Below are 19,117 nucleotides of genomic sequence, written 5' to 3' on the forward strand. Positions count from 1 at the left end.
TTGTAGAGTACAGTATATAGAGTTTTGTAGAGTACAGTATATAGAGTTTTGTAGAGTACAGTATATTGAGTTTTGTAGAGTACAGTATATAGAGTTTTGTAGAGTATTTTGAGTTTTGTAGAGTACAGTATATAGAGTTTTGTAGAGTACAGTATATAGAGTTTTGTAGAGTACAGTATAGGGAGCTCACTAGGTTTTAGAACACAGACTCATTCCAAGTTGCCTAGTTTCTAGTAAAATTCTACATTCCTAGAAAAATAAAGTAAAATTGAGTTCATTAAAACTACAAATATTAATACAAAGAAAGAGATTTTGTTCTTCTCTTTCTTAATAACTCAAAGTAATACAAACCAACAAATCAACCTTGTACTCTCTAATTTTAATTGTAAAGAGTTCCCAAAAAAAAGTTCAGAATGTGAAAAATTTATCCTGGGTCTTTTAAAATCCCAATAAGTTAACAATATTTGAATGTTCTTCTTTGTTATGCTTGCACTTACACATGGAAACATGATTATGAATCTGGCACATGTGTTTTAGCGACATCTGCAGTTATTTTGTTGTTTATTTAATTCCTAAAATAGATTTCTATTTGGCCTTCAATATCAGGTTCCTCTCCAGCAGCGTTTGTTCTTTTTTCCTGAAACATATTTTGAGTAACCGTAGTCTTTGTTCTGCTCTGCGTCAGTACTTTACAGTAATTAGTTGAGGATAAATAGGTATTTGGACTGTAACTCTAATGAGGCTTTGGGTAAAACACGAGCCCAGGCATTAGGAAAGATAAACACAGATGGTTCGTCTAGTGCGCCACATTTAAGTGTTTTCTGCTGCCGTTCAGAATAGAAAGACTCAGACGCAGCTGATAAAAATGTGTTCTGAGAAATTTCCCATTAAGTTATCAAAACGTTATGGTCTCTAAATGTAAAAAACATCGTTTTTTTGAATGTTTTAAAAATGTTGAGGGAACATTCCATTTGACCATTTTGCAAACATCATGTGAACGTTACTTTTGAATGCTCTCTAGGTGGTAACATGTATTTGAATAAGGAGTAGTGCATAAATTGTAACCAGTGGTGGAAAGAGTACTGAAAAAGCATACTCCAGTAGAAGTACTGTTACGTGCCAAAATATGTAATTTAATAAATATGTAATTTATTTTTGACTGTTAGCACTAAAAATACAGCCATGTAATATTTGAGAAATCAACCAAAATCGGGTAACATTTATGACAACCATTCTGTAGAGGTTTTCTTGCGATTAATTAAAAAAGGTTGCAAAGCGTTGTACATTAACACTTTACGTAAAAGAAATAGATTAAAAAAAATCTCTCTCTTCAAAGAAAAGTTCTTTCTTTTCAAGATGCATTTGTTGTATACTGCTTTAATATCAATGGATTTTTTTTTTCTGTAAAAAGAATGCACTTAAGAAATCAGAATCGAGTAACATTAACTCAGTTTTCAGCACTGATTATTTTAGCTTGAACTTAAAAAATAAACCTGATTTAAATATAAATCTGATGTTTTATAAAAGTTATTCGCTTTATGCATGGCCTAATTTGAAATCGCCATGTGAGAAGACATTACATTGAAATATGCACTTCAAGAAGCTGACAGAAAGCAGGTTTAATGCATTTACATGTTAAACGTAATCGACGTAAGGGACAAAGATCTAGCAGTGCCGATCGGTTAACGCCTAATGCACTGAAGTCTGGCAAACAATCGAGCTAAATGAAGAGTTTCCAGCAGGTGGCACCGCGAGCTTGTGCAGCACTAACAGAATACAGACTATTTATGCATGTATTAGAAAATGAAATATTCTGTGGTCCATTTGTAGTAATTGTTCAGGCGATTTGACGATTTCAGTCATCATACAGTAGCCAGCACTTAGGGCTGGTCGCAATGGTAGATTTGAAGGGAGTCACGCGCGTGACGCATGGAGACGCATGTAGAGTATTTTGAGTTTTGTAGAGTACAGTATTTTGAGTTTTATAGAGGACAGTATAGAGTTTTGTAGAGTACAGTATATAGAGTTTTGTAGAGTATTTTGAGTTTTGTAGAGTACAGTATATAGAGTTTTGTAGAGTATAGTATGTAGAGTTTTGTAGAGTACAGTATATTGAGTTTTGTAGAGTACAGTATGTAGAGTTTTGTAGAGTATTTTGAGTTTTGTAGAGTACAGTATATAGAGTTTTGTAGAGTACAGTATATAGAGTTTTGTAGATTACAGTATATAGAGTTTTGTAGAGTACAGTATATAGAGTTTTGTAGATTACAGTATATAGAGTTTTGTAGATTACAGTATATAGAGTTTTGTAGAGTACAGTATATAGAGTTTTGTAGATTACAGTATATTGAGTTTTGTAGAGTATTTTGAGTTTTGTAGAGTACAGTATATTGAGTTTTGTAGATTACAGTATATAGAGTTTTGTAGAGTATTTTGAGTTTTGTAGAGTACAGTATATTGAGTTTTGTAGATTACAGTATATAGAGTTTTGTAGATTACAGTATATAGAGTTTTGTAGAGTATTTTGAGTTTTGTAGAGTACAGTATATAGAGTTATGTAGAGTACAGTATATAGAGTTTTGTAGAGTATTTTGAGTTTTGTAGAGTACAGTATATAGAGTTATGTAGAGTACAGTATATAGAGTTTTGTAGAGTATTTTGAGTTTTGTAGAGTACAGTATGTAGAGTTTTGTAGAGTACAGTATATAGAGTTTTGTAGAGTATTTTGAGTTTTGTTGAGTACAGTATATAGAGTTATGTAGAGTTTTGTAGAGTATTTTGAGTTTTGTAGAGTATTTTGAGTTTTGTAGAGTACAGTATGTAGAGTTTTGTAGAGTATTTTGAGTTTTGTAGAGTACAGTATTTTGAGTTTTGTAGAGTACAGTATGTAGAGTTTCGTAGAGTATTTTGAGTTTTGTAGAGTACAGTATATTGAGTTTTGTAGAGTACAGTATATTGAGTTTTGTATATTACAGTATATAGAGTTTTGTAGAGTATTTTGAGTTTTGTAGAGTACAGTATATAGAGTTTTGTAGAGTACAGTATATAGAGTTTTGTAGAGTACAGTATATAGAGTTTTGTAGAGTACAGTATATTGAGTTTTGTAGAGTACAGTATATTGAGTTTTGTAGAGTATTTTGAGTTTTGTAGAGTACAGTATATTGAGTTTTGTAGAGTATAGTATATTTAGTTTTGTAGAGTACAGTATATTGAGTTTTGTAGAGTACAGTATATTGAGTTTTGTAGAGTACAGTATTTTGAGTTTTGTAGAGTACAGTATATTGAGTTTTGTAGAGTATAGTATATTTAGTTTTGTAGAGTATTTTGAGTTTTGTAGAGTACAGTATATTGAGTTTTGTAGAGTATTTTGAGTTTTGTAGAGTACAGTATATTGAGTTTTGTAGAGTACAGTATATTGAGTTTTGTAGATTACAGTATATAGAGTTTTGTAGAGTACAGTATATTGAGTTTTGTAGATTACAGTATATAGAGTTTTGTAGAGTATTTTGAGTTTTGTAGAGTACAGTATATTGAGTTTTGTAGAGTACAGTATATAGAGTTTTGTAGAGTACAGTATTTTGAGTTTTGTAGAGTATTTTGAGTTTTGTAGAGTACAGTATATTGAGTTTTGTAGAGTACAGTATTTTGAGTTTTGTAGAGTATTTTGAGTTTTGTAGAGTACAGTATATTGAGTTTTGTAGAGTACAGTATATTGAGTTTTGTAGAGTACAGTATATTGAGTTTTGTAGATTACAGTATATAGAGTTTTGTAGAGTATTTTGAGTTTTGTAGAGTACAGTATATTGAGTTTTGTAGAGTACAGTATATAGAGTTTTGTAGAGTACAGTATTTTGAGTTTTGTAGAGTATTTTGAGTTTTGTAGAGTACAGTATATTGAGTTTTGTAGAGTACAGTATTTTGAGTTTTGTAGAGTATTTTGAGTTTTGTAGAGTACAGTATATTGAGTTTTGTAGAGTACAGTATATTGAGTTTTGTAGAGTACAGTATATAGAGTTTTGTAGAGTATATTGAGTTTTGTAGAGTACAGTATATTGAGTTTTGTAGAGTATATTGAGTTTTGTAGAGTACAGTATATAGAGTTTTGTAGAGTATATTGAGTTTTGTAGAGTACAGTATATTGAGTTTTGTAGAGTACAGTATATAGAGTTTTGTAGAGTATATTGAGTTTTGTAGAGTACAGTATATAGAGTTTTGTAGAGTACAGTATATAGAGTTTTGTAGAGTACAGTATGTAGAGTTTTGTAGAGTACAGTATATTGAGTTTTGTAGAGTATTTTGAGTTTTGTAGAGTACAGTATATTGAGTTTTGTAGAGTACAGTATATTAAGTTTTGTAGAGTACAGTATATTGAGTTTTGTAGAGTACAGTATATAGAGTTTTGTAGAGTATATTGAGTTTTGTAGAGTACAGTATATTGAGTTTTGTAGAGTATATTGAGTTTTGTAGAGGACAGTATATAGAGTTTTGTAGAGTATATTGAGTTTTGTAGAGTACAGTATATTGAGTTTTGTAGAGTACAGTATATTGAGTTTTGTAGAGTACAGTATATAGAGTTTTGTAGAGTATTTTGAGTTTTGTAGAGTACAGTATATTGAGTTTTGTAGAGTACAGTATATTGAGTTTTGTAGAGTACAGTATATAGAGTTTTGTAGAGTATTTTGAGTTTTGTAGAGTACAGTATATAGAGTTTTGTAGAGTACAGTATATAGAGTTTTGTAGAGTACAGTATTTTGAGTTTTGTAGAGTACAGTATGTAGAGTTTTGTAGAGTACAGTATGTAGAGTTTTGTAGAGTACAGTATATAGCGTTTTGTAGAGTATTTTGAGTTTTGAAGAGTACAGTACATCGTTTTTTGCATTACTGTGCTTTGGGATTGTGCTTCACTGTGCTATAATTTGACAAAATCTAAAGAAAAAAGCTTTGAAATAATTATGCAGTATTACATATACATAGAAAATGATTAAACTATTTTTACTGTAGAAATACTGTAAGTAGCATGATAGTATTGGGACATACCCATGGTTTTTAATAATTTTTGTTTTTTCTGTGAACACACAGGACTTGTATGCCAAGATCACCTTCCGTATGCTGCTCCACATCAGGGGTTTACTGGTTGGTTAAGGCGACAGGACTAACTATGGTTTCCACGGTTTCAGTACCTGTCAGTCAGCAGGTGATTGACGTGGGCGTGGCCCCAGGGTCGAGCCCTCAGCAGGGCTGATGTAGGTGAGTCATGTGCGTGCTGTGACCTCTGACCTCTCACCTCTGCCCCCTGCAGGCTCAATGACTCGGGTTACTGTGAATGAACTAGCGTACTGCCCACTACACACTGCACTGAAGGTCCTGTATACTACATGATATATAAAGGGCATTAGTATATAATGCATTTTGATGTATTCCTTGGATACAGCACATTCTAAATAGTAGATTTTCATGAAATGTTGACATTGTTTATTCATGTACCGTTGGTGTGTATGTGTGTGTATAGTTTTGACTGGAGCTGCTGTCGTCAGGTTTGTCAGATATGTGTAATAATGATCATGATAAATCAGTCTTGTCTAGACCTGTAGTGTTTACTTCATTGATGCAATTATTTTGCAAACATTACCATCTAGTGGCTGTGACTGGTATTGGAAATTATTTTGCACTCGATAATCATAAATGTTTCTTGATCATCAGATCCTCATATGAGAATGATTAGTGAAGGATCATGTGACACTGAAGACTGGAGTAATGATGATAAATTCATCTTTGATCACAGGAATAAATCACACTTTACTTACTAAATAGTCACATAGAGAACAGATGATTTACATTGTAAAAATATTTCAGTTTTTACTGTATTTTTGATCAAATAAATGCAAACTCAATGAACATAAAATCCTTCTACAATTCTACTTTAAAATGCTCGTACCGTCCAGAAAGTTTTCATGTAAATTTGGATTTAATAACTTTCATTTATTGGTTTAACCATCAAGACCCTTTTGTCTTAAAGTCCTAATTTCAGGATTTCATGTTCATCATTGTACAGGTCTCCTAAATTTCTGCATATGCAATGCATTATGTAATGGTTTTATCAATTAATTAATAGGCGAAGTAATAAAAATGGATGTTGGATAATTAATTATCTTTTTTTTTATGAGGAACCTGGCATAAACCACTACAAAGATAAACAAAACAACACGAAAAGTACAAATGTGGACAAGAAAACAAGGTCTTTAAACTGAACAAAGTGGCATTGATCAAACATTCTTTGGCTCCAAAGGTTTTAGGACTTTTAGATGTCAGAAATTATTTATTTTTATTTTTTACATTATGTAAGAGTTTCTTGACGCATTTTCATCTTGTGTTGTGTCTCGGGGTGAAGTGACAGAGAAATGCCAGCTTGTCACATCCATCTCTAGCGCGGGGCAGAACCTGCCCGAGGCCGTCTGTCAGCAGAGTCTGAATTAGACCTGTGCAAACACACAGACGGCCTTTCTGTGCCTTAGAACGATTCAGGACTTAATTAGGAACTGTTAATAAGTGTGTGATTGTGAGTGTAGACTGGTGAATGATGCCACATGCAGGGACGACTGACACTCTGACACTTCTGGATACTTTAACCTGTAAACTGTCAGTGTTTTTTTTAGTCTTTTATTCACATATTTACATTGATCAGCTCAACTGAACCTGCTTAATGTGCAAGAACAAACCTCTTGCTGAAGCTCAAACGTACTGCGTAACACCAGAATAAACCTCATTGGTTCTTGAGAAGCTCAAACGTGCTGTGTAACACCAGAATTAACCTCATTGGTTCTTGAGAAGCTCAAACGTGATGCGTAACAGCAGAATGAACCTCATTGGTTCTTGAGAAGCTCAAACGTGATACGTAACACCAGAATGAACCTCATTGGTTCTTGAGAAGCTCAAACGTGATACATAACACCAGAATGAACCTCATTGGTTCTTGAGAAGCTCAAACGTGCTGCGTAACACCAGAATGAACCTCATTGGTTCTTGAAAAGCTCAAACGTGATGCGTAACACCAGAATGAACCTCATTGGTTCTTGAGAAGCTCAAACGTGCTGCATAACACCAGAATGAACCTCATTGGTTCTTGAGAAGCTCAAACGTTATGCGTAACACCAGAATGAACCTCATTGGTTCTTAAGAAGCTCAAACGTGATGCGTAACACCAGAATGAACCTCATTGGTTCTTGAGAAGCTAAAACGTGCTGCGTAACACCAGAATTAACCTCATTGGTTCTTGAGAAGCTCAAACGTGCTGCGTAACACCAGAATTAACCTCATTGGTTCTTGAGAAGCTCAAACGTGATGCGTAACACCAGAATGAACCTCATTGGTTCTTGAGAAGCTCAAAAGTGAAGCGTAACACCAGAATGAACCTCACTGGTTCTTGAGAAGCTTAAACGTACTGCGTAACACCGGAATGAGCCTCATTGGTTCTTGAGAAGCTCAAACGTGTTGCGTAACACCGGAATGAGCCTCATTGGTTCTTGAGAAGCTCAAACGTGTTGCGTAACACCAGAATGAGCCTCATTGGTTCTAAGAAGCTTAAACGTACTGCGTAACACCGGAATGAACCTCATTGGTTCTTGAGAAGCTCAAACGTGCTGCGTAACACCGGAATGAACCTCATTGGTTCTTGAGAAGCTTAAACGTACTGCTTAACACCAGAATGAGCCTCATTGGTTCTTGAGAAGCTTAAACGTACTGCGTAACACCAGAATTAGCCTCATTGGTTCTTGAGAAGCTCAAACGTGCTGTGTTACACCAGAATGAACCTCATTGGTTCTTGAGAAGCTAAAGCGTGATACATAACACCAGAATTAGCCTCATTGGTTCTTGAGAAGCTCAAACGTGCTGTGTTACACCAGAATTAGCCTCATTGGTTCTTGAGAAGCTCAAACGTGCTGTGTTACACCAGAATGAGCCTCATTGGTTCTTGAGAAGCTTAAACGTACTGCGTAACACCAGAATTAGCCTCATTGGTTCTTGAGAAGCTCAAACGTGCTGCGTAACACCGGAATGAACCTCATTGGTTCTTGAGAAGCTTAAACGTACTGCTTAACACCAGAATGAACCTCATTGGTTCTTGAGAAGCTCAAACGTGCTGCGTAACACCAGAATGAACCTCATTGGTTCTTGAGAAGCTCAAACGTGATACATAACACCGGAATGAACCTCATTGGTTTTTGAGAAGCTCAAACGTGATGCGTAACACCAGAATGAACCTCATTGGTTCTTGAGAAGCTAAAATGTGCTGCGTAACACCACAATTAACCTCATTGGTTCTTGAGAAGCTCAAACGTGCTGCGTAACACCAGAATTAACCTCATTGGTTCTTGAGAAGCTCAAACGTGCTGCGTAACACCAGAATTAACCTCATTGGTTCTTGAGAAGCTCAAACGTGATGCGTAACACCAGAATGAACCTCATTGGTTCTTGAGAAGCTCAAAAGTGAAGCGTAAAACCAGAATGAACCTCACTGGTTCTTGAGAAGCTAAAACGTACTGCGTAACACCGGAATGAACCTCATTGGTTCTTGAGAAGCTTAAACTTGCTGCGTAACACCGGAATGAACCTCATTGGTTCTTGAGAAGCTCAAACGTGCTGCGTAACACCGGAATGAACCTCATTGGTTCTTGAGAAGCTTAAACGTGCTGCGTTACACCAGAATGAGCCTCATTGGTTCTTGAGAAGCTTAAACGTACTGCGTAACACCAGAATGAACCTCATTGGTTATTGAGAAGCTTAAACTTGCTGCGTAACACCAGAATGAACCTCATTGGCTCTTGAGAAGCTCAAACGTGCTGCATAACACCAGAATTAACCTCATTGGTTCTTGAGAAGCTCAAACGTGCTGCGTAACACCAGAATGAACCTCATTGGTTCTTGAGAAGCTCAAACGTGAAGCGTAACACCAGAATTAACCTCATTGGTTCTTGAGAAGCTCAAACGTGAAGCGTAACACCAGAATGAACCTCATTGGTTCTTGAGAAGCTCAAACGTGAAGTGTAAAACCAGAATGAACCTCATTGGTTCTTGAGAAGCTCAAACGAGAAGCGTAACACGAAAATTAACCTCATTGGTTCTTGAAAAGCTAAAACGCTCTGCGCAACACGAGAATGAACCTCATTGGTTCTTGAGAAGCTCAAACGTTCTGAATAACACGAGAATGAACCTCATTGGTTCTTGAGAAGCTCAAACGTTCTGCGTAACATGAGAATGAACCTCATTGGTTCTTGAGAAGCTCAAACGTTCTGCGTAACATGAGAATGCACCTCATTGGTTCTTGAGAAGCTCAAACGTTTTGCATAGCACGAGAATGAACCTCATTGGTTCTTGAGAAGCTGAAATGTTCTGCGTAACACCAGAATGAATCTAGCTGACCCATCAGTGTGTTAACGTTTGCTCCTTAGCTAATAAAAGTCTAATTAATAATAATAAGGTAATAATGTAGAACATCCAACCATCTTGTGTTCACCACAACAGCATCCTATTTTCTGCCTAAATGTTCTTGTTTGGGATTGTCTTGTATTCATCAAATGAATTGCCATTCTGTTGAAAGGAAACATTTTATCAACAAACACTTGAGCATGACTAATTATTTAAATAAATAAATGTGCTGCCGATTAAAAGCCTGTGAACTGAGAAAAACTGTGGCACTTTGAATGCAAACTTAAGTAATATTTTATTTGAATCCAAGGCTGCAGCGAGACATCTATCTTAATCAGTGATTGGCTCATTTATTCAGAAACCGGGACTTATTCCATCATGTTGCCTGTTGCACTTTCTCCCACTCAGTGCATATGAGTGCGCCACCTTTGTTTGGCTATATAAAGTATTTGCTTCCACATCAGCTACATCTGTCCTTCACGCTGTAAAGCCATTATTCACTCACGGTTTAATCACAGTCGAGTGTCTTTCCAGGGTTGCCGAATCTGATCGGGTGGCGTGTGATGCTGTTGCGTTTTTGGGATACTGAAGGCCTTTGCTGCTGTTGTCAATGAACAGAGTTAATTAAAGCCATGTGCTATTCATTACTGACTCGATCGATCTCCTGTGTTCACGTTCTCTGTTCCCTCACAGAAGCTGCATCTCTCTCTATTCGGTATGGAAATGTCTGCATTCAAAAAATAAATAAATAGCAAAACAAGACAGCAGTGGCGAAGAGTAGCACCTGGCATTTATTTAACACAAGGCTACTCAAAAGCCTTTGCCGTTTTTTTCTGGCACGAGTGACTTTTGCTGTGACCCGCCCTCAGGGAGGGACCAGTAGCGTGTGCTACCATCAATGTGCAATCAATTTAATGTGTCCTTGCTGTATTTATTTAATTAAAAAACACACTAGTGCATCCATTGAAGAGCTAATATAGTTTGTCGTCCATGACGAGTAGACAGGTACTCTGTGGTTAATCGTTAGGATATAAGGTTCACAGCAGACTATAGAATCAATGCAATCACTCAGAACGTTTGTTCAGATGCAACATTGATCATGAGTCAACAATAAGAGTCTTCTGGTTCAGTAATCCTTCATTCAATGCATTGGCACATTGATTAATACAAAAATCAGCAGCATAGTGGTTCTCTAAACGACTCATTGCTTTTCTATTGAATGCTCAGATGAAGGGACACAAATGACATACATCTGAGAAACATCAAACGCCTATCTCTAGTGGTTAGACATGCAATGATTCTGCCATACCAATGATGAGTGAACATACACGGTATAACTTATGACCAAATACAGTTAATCCTGGGTCTGCTCAGATTTGGGGCTCTTTAGACATTTTAAAATACTCCGACATTTCCAACTTTTTTTTCCAATTGTTTATAAACATATTAATGGAAAAAGGGTCATTGTGGTTTATTCAGCACAAACTGGGCTACCGTAATATGTGAGCAATGTGTATGTACATGCTTGTATTTTTGAGAGAATAATGTTTGTGGTTTTAGAAAATAATAAACATTGGAAGTATCTGAAATAAGACACACAATAGATTTGTGTCCACAAAAATTTTGACTAATGGGTGTTATTGCCTAGAGTTTTTGCTTCAAACTAATGTGAAAATCATTGTGCTTACTCCTTCATATAAAACAATATATTGAGTTAAATTTTGTAAGACACTTTTTGTTTACAAAGCCCATATGTGAAGAGGCGTGAATAATCATGAATAACGCAGTGATTCACAGCTGAGAAGACAAAAGAACCACATTATGAGCTGCATTATGAATTTTATTTATATAGAATATAGTTAATATAATGTCCACTCTTAACAGAAAACATGTTTGTGATCTCATACATGCATGTATTATTTCACAGTATGCAAACAACATTTTGTATAGGCCTATTATATTTTAAATTATCAAAAGATTTGACACATTACTAATTTTTAGTAATGTGTCAATTTGGATTTAAATACATTTTATGAACTAGGAAGCCCTAAGTATATTTTAGCACTCACTATAAACCCTAATGCTCAAAATAATGAATTGGTATGAGTAGAGCCAACTCAATTTAACAAATTAGTTCAATCAAATGAACTTTTATGAGTATTTAGATCTTTCTTTTGTAGGGCTGTGTATTGCCAATAATCTGGCGATACAATCCGTATCACGATACAGGGTTACGATACGATATATTGCGATATTGTAAGACTTTTTTTTTATTTTTTAGAAAGATTCATTTAAAATAATAAAGAACACAACCATATGCATAAAACATGACAAGTAACTGTTTTATTTAATTAATACTGTAATACCTCACAAATACGCGCTTTGTGCTGCTCTATATTATAATAATTTTGTGCTTTGAAAGCCTTATTAATACGCTTTCTTGTTCTGCCATATCTATATGTTGAGTTGTTCATGAGAGCGGTTTGTGTTTTGTGATCGCTATAACTCTAATCTGGTCATAATTGTAATATGTCGTTAGCTGGACTGCCGGCTCGTGTACTATCGAGAGTTTAATGAGAACGGTTTGTGTTTTGTGATCGCTATAACTCTAATCTGGTCATAATTGTAATATGTCGTTAGCTGGACTGCCGGCTCGTGTACTATCGAGAGTTTAATGAGAACGGTTTGTGTTTTGTGATCGCTATAACTCTAATCTGGTCATAATTGTAATATGTCGTTAGCTGGACTGCCGGCTCGTGTACTATCGAGTTTTTCATGAGAACGGTTTGTGTTTTTGTGATCGCTATAACTCTAATCTGGTCATAATTGTAATATGTCGTTAGCTGGACTGTCGGCTCGTGTACTATCGAGAGTTTAATGAGAACGGTTTGTGTTTTTGTGATCGCTATAACTCTAATCTGGTCATAATTGTAATATGTCGTTAGCTGGACTGTCGGCTCGTGTACTATCGAGAGTTTAATGAGAACGGTTTGTGTTTTGTGATCGCTATAACTCTAATCTGGTCATAATTGTAATATGTCGTTAGCTGGACTGCCGGCTCGTGTACTATCGAGTTTTTCATGAGAACGGTTTGTGTTTTGTGATCGCTATAACTCTAATCTGGTCATAATTGTAATATGTCGTTAGCTGGACTGCCGGCTCGTGTACTATCGAGTTTTTCATGAGAACGGTTTGTGTTTTGTGATCGCTATAACTCTAATCTGGTCATAATTGTAATATGTCGTTAGCTGGACTGTCGGCTCGTGTACTATCGAGTTTTTCATGAGAACGGTTTGTGTTTTTGTGATCGCTATAACTCTAATCTGGTCATAATTGTAATATGTCGTTAGCTGGACTGTCGGCTCGTGTACTATCGAGTATTTCATGAGAACGGTTTGTGTTTTGTGATCGCTATAACTCTAATCTGGTCATAATTGTAATATGTCGTTAGCTGGACTGCCGGCTCGTGTACTATAGAGAGTTTAATGAGAACGGTTTGTGTTTTGTGATCGCTATAACTCTAATCTGGTCATAATTGTAATATGTCGTTAGCTGGACTGTCGGCTCGTGTACTATAGAGAGTTTAATGAGAACGGTTTGTGTTTTGTGATCGCTATAACTCTAATCTGGTCATAAATTGTAATATGTCGTTAGCTGGACTGTCGGCTCGTGTACTATCGAGAGTTTAATGAGAACGGTTTGGACTGTCGGCTCGTGTACTATCGAGAGTTTAATGAGAACGGTTTGGACTGTCGGCTCGTGTACTATCGAGTTTTTCATGAGAACGGTTTGTGTTTTTGTGATCGCTATAACTCTAATCTGGTCATAATTGTAATATGTCGTTAGCTGGACTGTCGGCTCGTGTACTATAGAGAGTTTAATGAGAACGGTTTGTGTTTTTGTGATCGCTATAACTCTAATCTGGTCATAATTGTAATATGTCGTTAGCTGGACTGTCGGCTCGTGTACTATAGAGAGTTTAATGAGAACGGTTTGTGTTTTGTGATCGCTATAACTCTAATCTGGTCATAATTGTAATATGTCGTTAGCTGGACTGTCGGCTCGTGTTCTATCGAGTTTTTCATGAGAACGGTTTGTGTTTTTGTGATTGAAGAGGTGACTTTTTCATTGAATATTCAACCTGGATTAGTTACACACAGATTCTGCCTGGGTTACATATATGTCGGGCGGAGCTATCAATATAGGGCCGAGACCCTTTTGGGGTAGGGGCGTGTTTGTTTTGGTGACTTGAATTATCAACAACGGTTACCAGAAAGGACTTACCCCACCTTTAAGTAGTGTTTAATATTTAATAGAGTTATTAGTGTATTATGCAATCATTTAAAACATTTTTCCTTATGTAGAACCTTTGCTGTATCAAATATTCAGTTACTTATTTTAAGCTGTCATTGTTACAGTATAATTTTATATAGATTAACTACATGTACGTACCATAGGGTTAGGGTAGGATTAGGATTAGGATTTGGTTGAGGGTTAGTTGCATGTAATTATGCATAATTTACTGTTATTACTATGGTAACATGTAACAAGAACACTGTAAAATAGTGTTACAAAATATCCTTTAAAATTGAGTGAAGAACCCTAGAGTTCTATATAGAACGATTTAATCTTTTTTTCTGAGAGTGATCGACATGCGTTTGATCGATTGTGTAAAGCCACTAGTGTAGTGTTTGCAGTGCATTTGCAAGGATGCTGTTGGTGGCAGAAGAGCTCGCCTCTGCTCAAGACATTTGAGCAATAGTAAAGAAATGATTCCTGTCATATTTCTCTGTCGTCAGAGGGAGTCAGATGGAAAGATAGACACACGCTGATCCCAGCGCCTCAAACACTCTCCTCCTTTGACGTCTGAACATATCTGGATGTATTTTAGTCCATGAGCGGATCTGAGCCGACCACCGTTTTATTACTGAGAGGTTAGTTTGCATGTACCGCTTTTTATTTTACTCTAATAAGTTTTAGATATCACTCTTCGGTTGCTCTGATTGTGTGATTGTTTTGACTCTTAAAAATAAAGGATCCCAAAGTTTTTTTGCTCTTTGAAGAACATTTTTAAACTAAAGAACCTTTTGTTGAATGGGATGTTAACACTTTCCCTGCCAGCATTGTATTTTAAATAATTGCCAGTCAGTGGCAGCATTTGATAATTTTTTTGCAAAATGTAATGGCCCCCTGAATATTTTGTTTTATGAATATCTGAACATGCAATATACATCAAAAGAACGAACAGAGCCTCTGCTTTTAATCAACAAAAAGTATTCTAGCTTTGTGCATTCCTTTTTATCAACACTTGAATGTGGTGAAGTTTCATTAAAAAGCTACATTTTGAACAAAGAGCTGAAAAAATCATGTTTTTGTCAAAGACTTACATGTGCATTAGCAATAGCCTGGCTCTGCCCTCCTACTTACTTCTACTCAATTTACGTACTTCCGTTTAATTTCCATTTTCCTTCAGTTCTACGTCTGGGACTGTGGTGTATTCTTAGGTTTTCTCCAAACAAATTTTTACCAGTCCAAACCAGCGAACAGAGGGAGTGGCTGAGAACAATGACGTTGATGTCGAGCGCTAGTTTGAGATGTAGTTCAGTAATGGCGGCGGAGAAAGATGCGAACGAAACCATTCATTCCGTTGTGGCACCGCTGCCGAATATCCAGAAGTTAAAGCCGGAGCAATAACAGTCTTTACTGGGGTTTGTTGGTGGCCATGATGTTGTGGCCCTCCTCCCCAACAGGGGGAATTCGGGAAAAGTTTGATTTTCCAACTCGTGCCGTTAGTGGTGAAGGAATTGCTGTATTCGGACGGTAACTGTTTCTCGTGGGTCAGAAGGTATTGCCATCATTTACAGGGGCTAGTCAGTGATTTTATTACCGTCCGTTTCCCACCACACACGTAAAAATCCCTGGCCGAATTACCTAACGTTACTGCTTTTGACAAACACCAAGGTCGTGTGGTGATGTGATAGCTGTCCGAATCCACATCTGAGTTTTCAAGAATATATCACTTCAAAATTCACTCTCTATATCCTTTTTTAACCACTGCAGAGCACCGTACGGTTGTGCTTTGGTGTTATTTGGATGCATTTCTAGACTTGTATTTCTTTAAAATGCTGGCAAGTACTTACAAGTTTCATCACCGTTTAAACAAATGAAAATAAAAGCATTTTGAATTGGGCTGTTATTTACGGCAGCATTTATTTTTTTATCATACTAAGCATGTGACATTTTATTTACAGCATACAATCATGTTACAGAACACGTGAGCAGTGCATTCCCAATCACAAAACTCTCCCGTCCACCATGAATAACACAATCACAATCTGAATGCATGAGTTTTAGGTTTAACTTATGGCTTTATCACTGAGGTAGCGTGTGTGCACATTTATTTTGAAGGATTTCCATGTGAGAAACAGGCGAAGGGCGCATGAAATACGTCACAACCAAACGTTAGCGATTGGTTAGGGCAGATCCAGAGTAGCTCTGTTCAGATCCAATAGTTTTACACTTCAATCATTCATAATTTGTTCGAAACGGGACAAAAAATTAAAACAATGTGATTCAGATTTCAATTTCAACTACTAGAAGACTTACAACTGTCAGACTTACGTCACATTTACATCCTCAAGCTCAGTCTGAGGCTGTAGTTCGCTCAGCCATCAGGAAGTGAGTGCTTCTAATTGACTTCACTTTCACCGTTGAAGTCTATGGGGTCGCTGTGTCCATTTCTTTTACTGTCTATGGACTACATTAGCAATGGTTCTATCGCTTGTTTCTGCTTCTTGTTTTGATCAGGAGATTCACTCTTTCAGAAGATGTGTAATAGCGCCCCCTAGCGTATGACAGTGAAAACATGGAAAGCTGGTAATTTCTGTCAATGGCACAGAAATAATTAAAAGTTTTTCATGGAACAATCAATTTAAAATATTTTTAAGAGTGTATGTTAACTGGACCCGGCTAATGTTTTAGGTTACTCAAAGCTAATGAAACTTTACGATCATAATTTTGCAGTGTTTGCATTATTGAAATTGTTCTATTTTTAGATCAAATGCATTGAGTTTTTGAAAAGGCTAAAACTGGGAAACTTGCTGGTATTCATGGGAAAATGTTTAGCATTTGACCCAGATATGATTCGTTCTCAGAACATCCACACAGACAGTAGAAAGCAGATTAATATAAATGTTTAACTGTTTAACTACATGTCATGCTTTCTAAGTGACTGACACAGCTGAATGCACATTAACGTATTTTTAGCTTCATCTTAATCCGGTGTCACTCCTCTTCTGTGTCCAGTGTCATTCTGAATTAAAGTGTAACGTCACCGATTTTCAACCTGCTTTGTATTGTTACAGTGTTGGTAGTGTAGGGACAATGTTTACTCATACTCCGTGTTACCAATTCCCGTTTATTTGAGCTCCAGGGCTTTCATGAAAACTACAGATTATGCTTCCACATTTTTTATCCCCACCCATGAACAACATCACAGAAATAGAAACTATCTCTAAAATATAATCATTGTGTGTTGCCTTCATGCTGGTTAGGACAAAAACTCTAATTAACATGGAAAAGATGCCTTTTATCACAGCGTTGCATGTAGGACACGGTGTAAGAGTAAGTTTATCACTGAAACAGCATTATGGTGAAATAAAACTATGCCACCTGCTTTCTTATCTGAACGTGACCAAGTTTGGTTCAAACTGAACTAACAAAATGGCTGTCTCTTTCATTTTTCCCCTCCATTTTGCCTAAAGCACTGTGTTCATTGTCATCCAGTTTACTGTTTGAATTCCTGCACCCGGGAAGAAGACAACTCGACACCATTGTGACTAAAAGTTTGCTAGTGATTTATTTACATGATCAAATCCCAAAGTTTATCTATTACCAGTTTAATCTGGAATCAATCAGAATAACTGAATACAAAGTGTTCATATTTATCTCTTACTGTTCAGTGAGACCCCACATTTCTTTTAAACTTTGTGCTGGACACAACCTAACGCTTTTTGACTTTCTTGGTTTGTGTAAATCAACTTGGGGTTTAGAGCATTTTCCCCACATTAATTTCCCACATGTCTAGTATAAGAATGTGCTTCTGTTTCATTAATACAGTGTGTACTTTTTTCTTGATTTACTCCGAAAGAATGGAAGTGAAATGTGACAACATGCCCCATAGTAGGGGTACAGTGTAACTGCTTGGGCATTCCCGTCATGAAACAAGAACGCCTATTGGGCGTAAACGACTGAGCAGTAAAAAGTCCCAGCTTTTGATTTTTCAGGCCGGACTTTTTACTGCGCCGAGTCGAAGTACTCTCAGAAGTGCTATTCCGCCACACATTATAGTTCTCCTTTTTAATCCTCTTAGAAAAGCGCCACGTTTTATTTTATGTCCCCATATTTGATCGTTCAGCTATTGGTGTAACTGTATTTAAATAGGGAACACGTGGAGGAGTTTGGTGGCTTCTATCTTGATCTCTGTTTTGTACCATAGTGAATGAACTGGGCTTAGTGGGCTAAGCTAAATGCTATCAGATCGTCACCGCGCGTCAGAGAGATTAAGGTTGCATTCACACTTGTAGTTCGGTTAGTTTGGTTCGTTTGGTCCGGACCAAAAAACAAAAACAAACATAATAGTCCTGGTCCGCTTAGCGTTCACACGGGCATTTTTAACAGCGAACCTAAAGTTACCGAACCAAAGGCTCAGGGAGACGCTCACAACCTGATTGGTCGGCTTATATGACGTAGGAGCTCGTTTACCGAACATGCAAAACAATGCTGTGTGCGGATTACACGCGCGGGCATTTTATGCGTGTACATATGGGATTATTTTTTACCAGAGAACTCATGAAGAGCTCATGAAATGTTCAAAACAACGCTGTGTGCTGATTAAACGCGATCATTTTATGCGTGTACATGTGGCATTATTTTTACCCGCTGAGAACTCATGAAGAGCTCATAAAATGTTCAAAACATTCAAAACAGCTCCAGGATTTCCTCCGTTGTGCAGAACAGAGACGGCCGTTCTGTCGTCTGTACCTGCTAATAATGGGCAGCACAGGAACTTTGATGAGAAGAGCCAGGTTTGCATTTTGTGTGTTTTTTCTAGCATTTTCGAAACATGCTCGTCTGACCAAATATTGATGAGGCTCTTCCTCGTTGCTCCACGTTTGCCCTCTAACGTTAAAGTTACTCATTTTGGATACACCGATCTTTTCGCGTCGTCAAATCAGCTGCATTATGCGTCGCATCTTGTGACATTACGTCCGGTTTTTGGTCCGTTTACATGTCTTTGGTCCGTGTTGAGTTCATATATCAATCGAACCGCACCAGAGTTCGTTTGGAAGCGGACCGAGACCCATCTTTTTGGCGGTCTCGGTCCGCTTGTTTGGTGCGCTCCAGGGTTCGGATGGCAGCGTTCACATATGTTCAAATGAACCGCACTAACCGAGCAATCGCACCAGGGTTTGTTTTAATCGAACCAAACATGACAAGTGTGAACGCACCCTAAGAGCACACACTGAGACAAGAGAGGGATATGTCAACTCGTCTTAGTTATACATAGAGAATAACATAGTTTAATATGAGAAAGAGGTGAAGTATCCCTTTAAGAGAAGATGGGGTTTTTAATAGGATATGAAGCAAAGTAGTGTTGAGGAGGGTTAAAATTATGAATGTTATTAGTGAAGAT

The 19,117-nt window shown here is 36.9% G+C and overlaps 1 protein-coding gene across 2 annotated transcripts in view; it reads left to right on the forward strand.

Annotated features, from left to right (window-relative positions):
- Positions 1-19,117, forward strand: part of opn4xa (opsin 4xa) — a 94,729-nt gene that overhangs the window by 9,358 nt on the left and 66,254 nt on the right. The window contains exons 3-4 of one of the 2 annotated variants that reach the window (XM_067433738.1): positions 5,080-5,247; positions 14,223-14,357. In XM_067433738.1, the coding sequence (XP_067289839.1) occupies positions 14,318-14,357 (40 nt within the window). In that variant the 5' untranslated portion in view covers positions 5,080-5,247; positions 14,223-14,317. The remainder of the gene's footprint in view (positions 1-5,079; positions 5,248-14,222; positions 14,358-19,117) is intronic. The other variant, XM_067433739.1, reaches the window with a different exon arrangement.

This window comes from Pseudorasbora parva, chromosome 23 (assembly GCF_024679245.1).
Source record: "Pseudorasbora parva isolate DD20220531a chromosome 23, ASM2467924v1, whole genome shotgun sequence".
In the NCBI taxonomy this organism is placed as follows: Eukaryota; Metazoa; Chordata; class Actinopteri; order Cypriniformes; family Gobionidae; genus Pseudorasbora; species Pseudorasbora parva.